Source organism: Harpia harpyja, chromosome 1, assembly GCF_026419915.1.
Source record: "Harpia harpyja isolate bHarHar1 chromosome 1, bHarHar1 primary haplotype, whole genome shotgun sequence".
Lineage (NCBI taxonomy): Eukaryota > Metazoa > Chordata > Aves > Accipitriformes > Accipitridae > Harpia > Harpia harpyja.
The window spans coordinates 45072930-45085461 of record NC_068940.1 but is presented as its reverse complement, the minus strand read 5'-3'; the positions used below and the strand labels follow the sequence as shown (position 1 = coordinate 45085461).

General features: G+C 48.8%; 1 protein-coding gene across 2 annotated transcripts in view; it reads left to right on the top strand.

Annotated features, from left to right (window-relative positions):
* Positions 1–689: 689 nt before the first annotated feature.
* AHCY (adenosylhomocysteinase) overlaps positions 690–12532 on the top strand; it is a 29111-nt gene continuing 17268 nt past the window's right edge. Inside the window, exons 1-4 of one of the 2 annotated variants that reach the window (XM_052790204.1) lie at positions 690–809; positions 2679–2869; positions 5706–5781; positions 7670–7822. In XM_052790204.1, the coding sequence (XP_052646164.1) occupies positions 782–809; positions 2679–2869; positions 5706–5781; positions 7670–7822 (448 nt within the window). In that variant the 5' untranslated portion in view covers positions 690–781. The remainder of the gene's footprint in view (positions 810–2678; positions 2870–5705; positions 5782–7669; positions 7823–12532) is intronic. The other variant, XM_052790212.1, reaches the window with a different exon arrangement.

The following is a 12532-nucleotide window of genomic DNA, read 5'->3' as shown; positions in this document are numbered from 1 at the left end:
GGCTGGGGGCAGGGGCCGGCAGGCCTGCCTGCGCCGTTGCTGCCCAGCACCTGGCAAATTGGCTGTAGGCTGGAAAGAGGAACAGGCCACAGCCAAGTCCAAGGTCCAGGCAGACGAGCGACTCGCGCACCATGCCTCAGCTCTGTTTGCGTGGCATCTCAGCAGCGTGCTGCCTGGCCTTGCAGGCCTGACTGGCTGACTTGTACACTGCCCTCGGCCCTGCTGCAGCAAAGGGTCTGCATGCCACAGAGTAACTGCCTACACTAAAGAAATCATGGGATCGTTCGGGGAACCTCCCAGGACAGTGGGATGGGGTGTGCTGCCTGGTCGGTGCCCGCAGTGGCTCCATGCCCACTGCCCTCAGACCCGCCCTGCTCCTGTGTGGCTCCAAGGCCTGTCCTGGCACCGGTGGTGGCGAGCGGCAGGGCCGCTCCAGGTAGCAGTGGGCACCAGAGCCTGCCCTGGGGTGGCTCTGGGGCTCGCTCTGGTCCCAGGGGCAGAGGAGGCCTCTGGAGTCCCTGTGGCACTGCAGGGGTTAAAGGGGGGCAGCCTCTGGGGACAGCCCAGGCACCAGGGGGCTCCGGGGACCTGTCCGGCCGCGGGGGAGGCGGACCGGGGGCGGCCGGGGAGGCAGGGCTCAGCCGGGGAGAACCCCCTCACGCTCACAGTGGCCGGGCCCCAGCGCGCCCCGCCCCATGCAGGCGGCGGCGCCACCTCTACTTAAAGCGCGCTCGGGGCTGCCGCTGCCTTCTCCTCCGCCGGCTGCCGCGGCCCCGCCAGCATGTCGGACAGGCTGCCGTACAAAGTGGGTGAGTGCGAGCCCCGGGCCTAGCCTAGCCCGCTCCCCGCCGGGCTCTGACGGCTCCCCTGCGGCCGGGGCAAGGCGGGCCGCGGCTGTGCCGGGGAGCCTCGCGGAGCGCAGCGGGGGCTCCGCGGCCCCGTTGCCGCGGCTGGATGCGGCGGTGGAGGGAAGATGGCAGCTGCCTGTTCGCCGTGCCGCCGCGGGGGGCGGGGAGCGCGGGCAGCAGGGCAGGCAGGGAATCTAAGCCTGAAGCCCCGCTCCACGCTGTGGGGCAGGGCTGCGTTTGCACCCGTGCTGATGATACACCCGCGGAGAAAGAAGGGGGCCTCCGGGGGTGCTGCACCGGCTCTCTGGAGCGGCTGTCTCTTTCCGCAGCGCGGCACCCGCGGGGTTTCTACCCGCGATTTTGCTGCTTTCCTGCGCCGGAGCCCGCGGCGTGGGCGACCCCGGCTGCCCTGTCCGTAGGCCTTCTCCTGTTCCGACTGCCCACCAGAAGCCCTGCGCTGGGGACAGGTTTTCACTCCGAATGTGAAAGTTATCTTTAAATCTAGGACCCGTGTTACACACTTCTCTAAAGGTTTTGTAGACCTGAAACTCCACAAGACCCCTAATTTTTCTAAGGAGTTATGTGTTCTTTGAAGGCTAAATTCGAAGAGAAGAACATTTGTCTATAAGGCTCAGATTCATAAATAATTTGACTTGGAGGCTATGAACCTAAAATACTACCAGATTTTTTTTTTTAAGCAGCCCTTGTAAGACTACTGAGTCCTTAAGAGGGGTAAGATTCTAGACCTCCCCCTCTTGATATAGTTGTTTCCATGGTCCTTCCATTGCCTGGGCTTTTTTAAGTCCCCTGTTGGTGTAGAGGCTGTGCACCAGGTAGCTAAAGTGTAGGCAATAGCTTCAGTGGCCCCTGGGCTTTATTCTGGAGCAAAATGCAATTAGCTTGTCTTTATTAAATGCAGCAGTCTGACTCAGAGGTCCTTGTGTTCCCGAGTGCTTTCAATGGCCTGTATTTGCTAGGTAGGTGAAAGAAAAGTGTCTGACCATGTTCTTAAGTGACATGGTAAGCTTCTGAAAGAGCTAACCGAGTCAGAGGGACACTCGATCTTGGCTGATGCCACAAAGTGGCGCACCTAGGCATTAGCTGTTTGACCCTTGTCTTTTTAAGGCTGGAGTCAGACGTCCATGGCGAGCACAGTATTTTTTACTGAGAGCTAGGCTGTCAGAAGTCTCTTTTGTTCAGTTTTTGCTGAACTTTAATACTATAGATCCTTTTTACAAAGGCAGAAGTTGACTTGTAACTAAGGTAGTTATGCCTTGAAAATAATCTTTGTGGATCCACGGGGGTAGGAACCCTGCAGCTTAGCTCTTAAGAGGGGAGCTGGTCTGGGCTCAGCTCCTGGTGCGCTTGGCAGGGAGCATGCTATGTGTGTTCTCATGTGGGGAAGCTATTGCCATACAGGCAGCCCCCCTAGCCCTGAAAGTCTTAATACTGTGGAAGTAAATCTCTGTAGCAAGTGTCAGACCCTTGGGCAGTATATGTAAGGAGGAATGCTTAAGTCTGGGGCTTACTGAATTAATGGACCTCAGGATATCTGCACACTAGGTCACAGTTGATTAATGTGTTCATACAGGAGCATGCTTTTTTCAGAGGAGCTGTTAGGTTTGGTCTAAACTTGTTTGAAAGCCTGTGTACCATAGTAAAAAAGCAGGGAGTAACTGGAATATGGTCTGTTTTTCCCCCAACTCTGTCTCCTAGCTGTTGCTGGGTGTTCAGTTCAGCTGTTGCAGCCAATGCCTATCCACAAGTGTGTGAACAGATACCAAGGTTTTGGCTATTTAAACTCTGACACCTGTCTTCCTTCTCTTGCAGCTGACATCAGCCTTGCAGACTGGGGTCGCAAGGCGATTGAGATTGCTGAGAATGAGATGCCAGGGCTGATGAAGATGCGGGAGATGTATGCTGCATCAAAGCTGCTGAAAGGTGCACGTATCGCTGGTTGCCTTCACATGACAGTGCAGACAGCAGTTCTCATAGAGACCCTTATAGAGCTGGGAGCTGAGGTAAAGTGTCTCTTGAGTTTCTTCTTCAGTGTGCTCTTAGGTAATGGTCTGCCTGGGGCACTGCTTCTGCTTATGTAATTACCTTAGGGGATCCTGGCAAATGTCTGTACTTTTTGGAAGAGACCATGCTGCAATCTCCAGGTGGATGGATTATGTCTTCTCTCCTTAAGCAAAAAGCTTGTCACCTGTGCTGCATGCACCTCTGAGATGTGGTATGTGTCTTCCCTCTGGACAAGCTGCATCTTCATTAGTGCCTGTTTTGGGCTGGTTGCTGGCTTCAGCAGCTCCGTCAACTGTGTGTATGTACAGCACCCTGAGCGGCAGTGCCGAAAGCTGCTCCCACGCAATTGTGTTGTGCTTGGGCATGCAGTGCTGTTGCTGGTAATGCTGAAGCTCTAGTGACTGCCTCCAGCGAAGATTAACCTGTGTTAAGAACCACACCGTGCCCTGGGTAAAGTCAGCAAAAACTAATGAAGCTTTCTGAGAGCTCATGCTGGCCCTTGAGCTGTGCAGGAAAACAACAGGGAGGCAGTGTGGTTCGGTGATCGAGGGCTGGGAACTCCACTGACTTTTAATTTGTTGTGTGATTATGGACCACTTGCCCTGGTCCATGTTAAAGATGGAGATACTTATAAGCCAATTACTGCATTGTGTCCTCTGCCTGGCTTGCTGAATGAAGCCCAAACATCTAGCTGAGTGTTTGCTGTACAGGGCAAGAGGAGAGCCGGGCATCTGAGCATAATCCACATAGCTTGCATGCTGAGTGGGGAGCTGACTGGAACTTGATGATGGATTATGTTAAGTACATATGTGATCTGAAATTCCTTCTTCCTGAAGTTTAGCTGCCTGAACTCAGGCTGCCCAGTGGTGCCCTGTATGGGATTCTTCCCTGGGAATGGTTAAAAGAGTTGAGCTGTGTCATGCTGATTGAAAGGTACTGGGAGAAGTGCTCTCTCTGTAGCAGCTAAGGTATTTCCTCAAAGAGTGGAGGGCTAGGTCTAGACAGCATGGCAGGTCAGCCTGGCCAAGGCACATGCAGGTGTTCTTCAGCCTGTTCAGAGCTGTTCCATGGTTGCAAGTGGTGCAATGCTGAAGGAGAGCTTTGATGTGGAGGTACAGTCCTGGCTTTATTCCAGCTACTCTGTGGATGAAGCTTTTGTCCTTCCAGAGGATTTAAAAGAAAGCAGTAGCCACTGAAATTTGGGAAGCTCCTTGCTGCTCCTGTTGATTGCTGTATCCCAGTATGGCTGGCCTAGGCAGCAGCTGTGTGCTTGCTTAAACATTGCCAAACTGCTTTAGTCTGAGCACAGCCCCAAATCAGTGTTGCATGGCATTCATCCAAGTCATTCAGGGAGGTACCTGCAGAGATTTGGTTCCTGTAAGCATAAGTTATGGTTGAGCCTTTAAGATGTGTGCTGTCATGTTAGCTCCTTCCTTGTCCTGATGCCTGCATGTTAGTTTAGACTTGGACTTGAGTTTGGATTCAGCCCTGGTTCATCTGTTCTGCCAGAAGTTTGGTGCCTGAGAGGGAGGAGTGAAACTGATGAAACCATACCCTACGTAATGAGGATGTGGCTCACTGCAGCATAGTAATCTTGGTATCCCTTTTTTGGCTAGGTTAACAAAGGTAGATTAAATACTGTGTGCATCAGAGTATAAGTTCTAAAATTGTAATAAAAATGCATTCTCTTCATAACCAGTTATGTAAATATTAGGCTCTGAGCCTATCAGGTATGCCAGTTATTCTAGAGTCTGTGCCATTATCAGAGACTGGTGTTACAGATCTGATGGTGCAGAGTTGAAGTGGCCTATGTCTTGTATCAGGTGCTTGAAGTGTAAACAATATACGGGTATTCTGTATACTTTGAATTCCATGACACCTCTTGATGTCATTTGTACTGATATGGAGGGAGCTTAGAAAAACCCAGGTGCAGTGCTTAAGGTCATGAATTCAGTTTTCCTGTGGTCCTTCCAGGTGTGTTTTCACTGACAAGTGCTGGTTGTGTAGACTCAGATGAGGTGCATCCTACTGCTGCAGCCCTTACTTAGAAGTGTTGATTCTTGATGAAATGGGATGAGTATCTGAAAACAGGCTGAAATTATGCCTTATTGCCCTCTCTCCTCAAGGTCTGTTACAAATAAGCATGCAAATACCTGCCAGTCAGCTCTGTAGGGAGCAGAGTGAGAACTTGGGTGGTTCTGGGATGTGGTGGTTTCTATACCTGCTGGGGAGATGCAGTAAGTATGCTGATACTTTTCAGTGCAACTCAGCAACATGCTGTTGCTTTTCTAGGTGCCTGAGCCTAGTTATGAAATCTGTGTGGAAAATGCTTAGCTCAGCTGGAAAAGCTTCCATGACTGGAGCACAGAGTGGGAGTTTGGGTGAGCATAATCTTGGAGAATGCCTGTTGATTGAGTGTAGTGTTTCAGCTGCATTTCTGTTCTGAGTGCCAGCAGGTGTGTTGCTGCATGTCCATATCCCTCAGTGGACACTTGCTATGTGGCTGTTCTGAACTTTATTGACCAAAACTTTCTATACCCACCCTACTGTGCACTTCCTGAAGATCTATAGCTGAATGTATGCTCTGGCTGTCTGGCAGAAGCTCTCACGAGTAAGGAGATGGCTCCATTATGTTCTTTCCCAAAGTGACGTTATTTTCCCTGGCTTAGTCAGATACTTAGTTTTCACCTTAACTTTGCAGAGCTACTGAGAAAAGCAGGAATCTGCACTAATAGGCCTTTCTGCTCTTGCTCCCTTTTTAACTCCTGTGGCTGGAAGAGAGTGCCTGATATCTCAGAACTTTGTTCAGCAAACAAAACTTGGGTTGTTTTCCAGGTACAATGGTCAAGCTGCAACATTTTCTCCACTCAGGACCACGCTGCAGCTGCTATTGCAAAAGCTGGTATCCCTGGTAAGTTTTCCATGTCCTAATTTGGCTCTGAGTTGGGGTGTACTGCCTGTTCTAGCTAAATCAAACTGTGTACAAATCAAGCTCTTCTGAACAAGCTTCAGGATAGAAATAGCCCATCAAAAGCAATGATTGTTACAAACAGGACATTTGATTCAAGCTGCATTGCATCAGACTATGTGTAGTATTCCTGACAATGGCTGGTGTTAGGCTATGAAAGAGCCTGGCTGTATGTTACCAGCTTTAAGCCTGGTCATTAAGATGATTGAATGGGCTGGGTAATTAAATGGATTGGTGTGTAGGTGTGTGTAGAGGGAGGTGTTTGGTGCTTTCCACCAAGCTTGGTGCTAAATAGGGGTCAGTGAAGGGATAACTGCAGTGTGCCCTGTTACAGTGACAGGGTCAATACTCAACATATTTTTAGGCTAGAGCTAGGCCAGCTGTGGTGCTGCCCTAATATTGCTGAAGCAGTTTATCAGTATGCTGCTGTTTTGTTACTGTCACCTTCCATTAAGGAGCAATTCCTTGTGGATCAGTATGAATAGATTCAGCTGTCTGCTGTTACTCAGCTTAAGGACATAGTCCTCATGGCTATGTGCTGGAAACTGCCTGGCCTGAGTCTGGATGTTGGTAGAGGCTAAATCGGATTTCTGGCAGCCTGCTGCTTTGCTTTGAGAGGTTCTTTAATTTCTGTTATAATTAGCTATTGCCACAAGTCTTTCCCCAGCTGTGGTCCATTCTAAGGTAACAGAAGAAAGTGGTCCCTTCATCAGCTCCTTTGGCATTACTAGCTGCAGGCATCACCTCTTCTGCCTGTCTCTGGCATGGGATGTTAAAGGACCAGGCGGGACTCTGTAGATTTGATGTTAGGATATTGCTTTCCTCACTGCTGTCAACACCCAAAACTCAGCTGAAGAGCAGTTTACAGGTGGAGTGTTTGTCTACGTTTTTGACCTTTGCCCTTGGTATCCTTGTTTTGTGGAACTTGCTCTTTTTGTTACTATTAAACTTCACATGCTGAATTTGAGACCTTGGAGGAATGCTGATCCTTTGGATACAATATGAGATACTGATGTACATTTTTTCAGAAGGCGCAGTTGCATGATTGGCTCTTTTAGCTTAGGGTTAGTTTTCTGTGTAAACAGTGAAAACACAACAATTTTGCTAAATGTTGGGATATGTAAATCACGTGTCTAATATATGTTTGAATGGCTGAGTACCACTGAGGCTCAAGTATAGCATGAAACCAGTACAAATGCCTGGAAAGGCAAAAATACTGCTAGATACAACATGCTAGTGGTTGCAGCTGGGTGTTGTTGGTAGATTTACTGATAGAGAAATGTGCCCTCATAAGAGCAGGCAAGGCACGGCAGCTTGGATTTTAGTGCTGTGCTAGAGATTAGAATTTAAACTCAAAGTTGCTGAAGAGTTTGTAGTCTGGTGCTTAGCTCATGCTAAAGTCTAGTCCCTCTTTTCTGCTGTGCTAGAAAATGCTGTAGTTGTGTTTTCATTTGTCTGTATCAATATATCCAGTGGCTATTTCTAATTCCTGGTAATGCAGGGTGTATTAGAGGAGCAAGTGGGGTGTTGTGGATGTGAGTCTGCTTTAGTTTGCTTTGCCTTCTCCCTCTTAACATGGAAGAAGAATGAGAGCAGTGAAGTCTCAAAATTTTGACCAAGTTTGTGGCCTGGGACAGAAGGCAAAGTGATTTCACTTCTGGTCATTCTGAGATCTTTTTTTCAATGCAAATGTGTTTTCTGGCCTGCAGGCACAGATAATCATCTGTCTGTTGGCTCTGCTACTGAGAGCTGCTGCTGATATCTTCCTCTGGCTGTTTTACTACATGCTGAGTAAGAAACTGGCTAATTGTGTGTGTTTGTTCCCATGTAGTGTTTGCCTGGAAAGGGGAGACCGATGAGGAATATTTGTGGTGCATTGAGCAGACCCTGTACTTCAAGGATGGGCAGCCCCTCAACATGATTTTGGATGATGGTGGAGATCTTACCAACCTAGTTCATACCAAATACCCACAGCTCTTGAAAGGTGACTTGTATTTTGTTTTGTCAGGTACAGTTCTGCTTGGGAAGCTGTTTAGGCAGTCTTGTTTCTGTGGGAATTCCCTGCTTGTGTAAAAGGGGTGGGGGAGGAGAGACAGGCATGTGCAAACAGGCTATGAATGAGTCATCTATGAAAATTGCTTACAGTCCAAGACCAGAATTTCTTACCTGCAGGAGCTGTTTCCATCTCTGCTCTGTAATATATAAGTTACAGTGACCTGTCCTTCTGGCCATCCTTCACAGTGCCCATTACCTGAGAATGACCAGTGGTACTGCTGACTTTCCAAAAGCTTCCTGGAAATGGGCTGTGTTTTAGAATTGCTTAATGTCTGCTTGCAGTTAATATTTTTACAGCAGTGCTTTTTCTTCCCCATCTTCTTAGTGCACCTCTGGATGAAGTCATGACAACCTGTAGCCTTTCTTGGAAAGGGAAAAGTTTTCTGCCTCATATAAACTGGATGAGTTAATGCTTTGTAGTTTGTCAGTGAAGATGTTGATGGAGTCAGGGTTGGGACTCTTGCTTTGTTGAGTTACTACCTTCAGTGTAAGTTACTAAAACTGAAAACAGATCTGTGTGGTGTTGCTAGCACATGTTTATGTAAAAAGATTTATCTGAAGGGAATTTGCCATGACCTGCAGTAGCAGGCTGATCTGTGCCTGGCAGGTGTGATGGATTCTCCTAAGCTCTCCCAGTGTCCATAATCCGTGCAGCTGCAAGCTGCAGATGTTGCTAAAAGGCATGTTTGATCTGGGATGTGAAGAAAATTGGATGGTGATGGGGGTGGAAACTAAACTGATACAGTGGGGTGTGCTGATGTTCGTTCTTGATCCATAGAGGTGAGGTTGCTGTAGAAGCCTGCTGGATCAGCTCTCCTCTGACTCTTACACTGCTTTAAGAGGAAGCTATGGGGGAAAAAATCTGAAGGTAGCAGGCCATGGATAGGGCTGTGTGAGGGGAGGAGTATGGGGCTGCTCCCCATCCATGTGCTCATGCAGGTAGGGGCACCAGGAAGAGAGGAAACTTCTGTGTGACAGGTCTCACTTTCTCCTTCATCCTCAGCCTGCTGTCACTAGTAATCCAATAGTCAACATCTTAGTGTTATTTAAACTGTAATGAGAGGTTTTCATTGGTGTCTGCTCAGCCATGCTGGGATCCCCTCTCTTCTGTTGAAGGTCTCTTGCTTCCTAGATTGCCTCTGTCTGATGTTCATGACCTCTTGCTTTCCTGCCATTTAATGCCAAGGAATGCCACAGTTGATCATGCCTCCCTGTCTTCCTGGCATTGTCAGAGGCCAAAAAATGCATTTTCCATGTTCATACTCTGTTTTGCAGGGTTGTTTCCCTGCCATGCACATGCAACACCTCAGTTGGTGTCCCTGTTCCTGGGGGTCCTTGTGCTGAGCTCCTTTCACACTTCCAGCCCTCCTGCTGGCCGTTTCTTTCTCCCATCCAGCCCTTTGCTCCCTCTTACTTGTCTTGTGCTCCTGGTGTGGAAGCGACCGGTATAATACGGTGCGGTAGGGCAATGGCTGTTGAACTGTCTCGGCATCCATCTTTAACCTGCTATTGTTAAAAAAACATCCCTACTGCCTGGAGTTGCTTCCTAAATTCATAAGAATGGCTCTTCCACTGGGTTTTTGAAGAGTCTAGGCAGGATGCCATACCTGTCAACATTTCCCTTGCCAAAATGTGTGCATTATCTGCACTGACTGTAGTTGAAAAGCCTCCTTGCAGCCGTTCAGTAAACTAATTAAGACTGATTTGTGTGGAGGGTGACAGAACTTTATCTGCTTTACCTTCCAGTCCATTGCTCCTTGGAAACAGCAAACCTTTCAGAATGGGACCCACTGAGTAGAGTCTTGGTCTCATTTAACTGAGCTCCATGCTTAGCCTTTTGCTGCAAAGACTGCTGAAATGAAGCTGTGTAGCATCCATTTTTTTTTTGGTTTTTTTTGTATCTTGGAAGATAATAAAGGCTAATATATCCTAAGGGCTTGTGGTTATATTTGACCTCTTTGGGGGAGAGGTAGGGCAAGAGTAATGTTAGAGCATGCACAGTGTGTAGAAGAACTGGATTGTGAGTGGAGGAGACATTTCAGCATGAAGCATCTGAAAGTGCCATTTGAAGGCTGGACAAGTTTTCTGGGCTAATTTCAAAGGGAACTGTCTGTCTTCCATGCTTCAGCTGCTTCTATTTTAAATATAAGTTAGTGTGCAACTAACAGTTGAAAGTAGGGCTCATTCAAGTCTTCTTCAATGAGGAGATGTGTTAAATAGCTGTGTGGAAATGCTCAGCAATCTTCCCCTCTCCCTAATCATGACTGCTGTTAGAGGGCAGAATGGCCTTTGCACTATTGGCTTACTTCACTAAACAAATGCCCTTAAAACCAAGATAAATAAAGGAAGGAGGGGGAAAACTAGAAGTGAACAAAGGAGAAAGTCATCTGAACTTGTGCAAGGGAGGTATCTGGCATCTGTGCAGAAGAGTACTGTTGGGAAAGGATGGAGAAGATTGGATCATTTGTGATCCATTGATGTAGACTTGCTCATTGATCAGGTAAGAAATATAGGAGTGCAGAGCAGGTCTGAGTGTTCCAACAAGGCTTTTTCAATTTAATTCAACCTTTTCCTTGCTGTAGGACCTTTGCTGTTCTCCAGTCACTTAAGTCACCCAGGCACTGAAATTGAGTGGTGTAGGCAGCACTTCTTCTAGCAGAGTTGCAAAGTAGTTTAGACCAGCTGTAAATGTCACCTGGGAGCAGCAGGCAGGTGGCCTTCAGGGAAGGGAAGCTGCTGGTATATGTGGTATGAGGTTTGCTTACTGCAATTTTAAAGACAATCTGCTAAGCTAAGATATGTCAGCCTGGAGAGCTTTTGAAGGATGATGAGTGTGTCTCCTAGTTGCTAGATAGACCAGAAGAGAGAGGGCAGATTTGAACTGGAGGTTTCTGCCATGACCTCCCACAGATTTCCTTCACAAGGGGGTGATTGTACTTCATCTAGGCAGTTGCACTGGAAAATTGATACTTTTGGGAGACTTACGACAGATGCCGTGTTTCACTGTGCACCAGGCAATGTTCTTTAAACTGTCCTGACCCCTCCAACAAAGCCCTAAATATGCTAAAGCCTGAACTAGTTCTCTCTGCAGGTAACCATCTGGGGAGTGTAGTTACCGAAGGCTCTGTGCGAGGTCTGCGATGAGACAGACCTCTGGGGGGATAAACCAGCCTAATCAAGCTCTATTTCCTTCTAGTGCTGTCGGTCTCATTTCCTTGTGTGACACTGTGCTGCTGCTTCTGCCCGGTGGTCTGGGAAGCAACAGGGAGGTCTGATGGCTCTGTCTTAGCCTCCTCCACTGAGGCGTCAGGGATGGGTTTTAACCAGCATCGGCATCTGAGTGCTGCTAACCTGCCGAGAGGAGCTGGGCAGAGGGGGCTGCAGCAGCATCTCCACCTGTGGAGTGTGACTGGGGGGGGGGCGGCGGCGGCTCCGGTGGGGCGGCGCTAGGTGTCGGTGTTGCGCCGCGGAGCGGGGGCTGGGGGCGGGGCCGCCGCGGGTGCTCTCCCCGTTTGGAAGCGGGAAGATCTCGGGACGGAGGCATGTGTCCCCCAGATGCAGGCTAGGGGAAATGCAACGGGCTGCGCTTCCTGAGGGCTTAAGCCGTGAACTTTGAAGATGACTTTAACAAGCTTTATTCTTTCTTACTTAATTGAGCTCTGGTACAAATTTGGGATTCTCCTTTCTTCCCTTTTGACCCCTCCCTTGCTGGGGGGGGGGGTGTGTGTGTGTATGTGACCTGAGCCCCTGGGTTCCCAGCAGCTGTCACCATGGCTCTTGTTCCAGCTGGGCAGATGAAACTCAAAGGGTTGGGGCAAAACACCTGTCTGCCTTCTGCCAGGAGCCGTGCTCCTGTAGCCTGCTAGTGAGCTGTGCCCAGGAGGCACAGCATCCCTGGGTGCTCGGCGGGTGCAGGTACCTGCTAGGGAGCAGTGCCTGGGCGACTGCACCCCTGGGGTGCCCGGAGGGTGCAGGTACATGTAGCCCTGAAACGCATGCTCTGGCTTTCCTGCCCTCCGGTGTTCTTGCAGTGTCCTGGTCTGGCCTCAAGGAACCTCCCCGGAGCCTGCAGGCCCCTCAGGGGGCTGACCTCTTTGTTTGTCTTCTGTGGGCAAAGTCAGCTGCTCAGCTGGAGGTGTGGATCTCATTAGCTTTGTTCCTGTTCCCAACTTGGGCTCTGCTGACACTGTTGATCCCAACAGTGTTGACTGTTCTGTGTGCTGTTCAGAGAGGTGATTCTTCAGTTATTCATCCTGTCCTATAAACTTCTCATAGGTCTTGGTGGCTGGGGAGGTAGTGACACTTGGACACTTCTCTTTGATACCCAGAATTAATGTACCACATAAATAATTTTTTGGATTTTTCTGTGGGTTATCCATGTTGTTTCCCACTTGCCCATCCCTAAAATAATATTGGCTACTGAGAAGGTATGTGGGCTGTGGTTGAGGACCCCTGCCATTGCTGCTGGCTGGTAATCTTGGGTAAGTCCTTTGGCCCCTCTGCTTTTGCTATTTGTGCAATAGGAAGGCTATTCACCTTTTTGAAACATTAGAAGGACTGTAGATAGAGTGTGGATAAAAAAATGTATGTAGGAATTGGGAGTGATTATATATTATACAGTGAGGGAGAGGAATTAAGA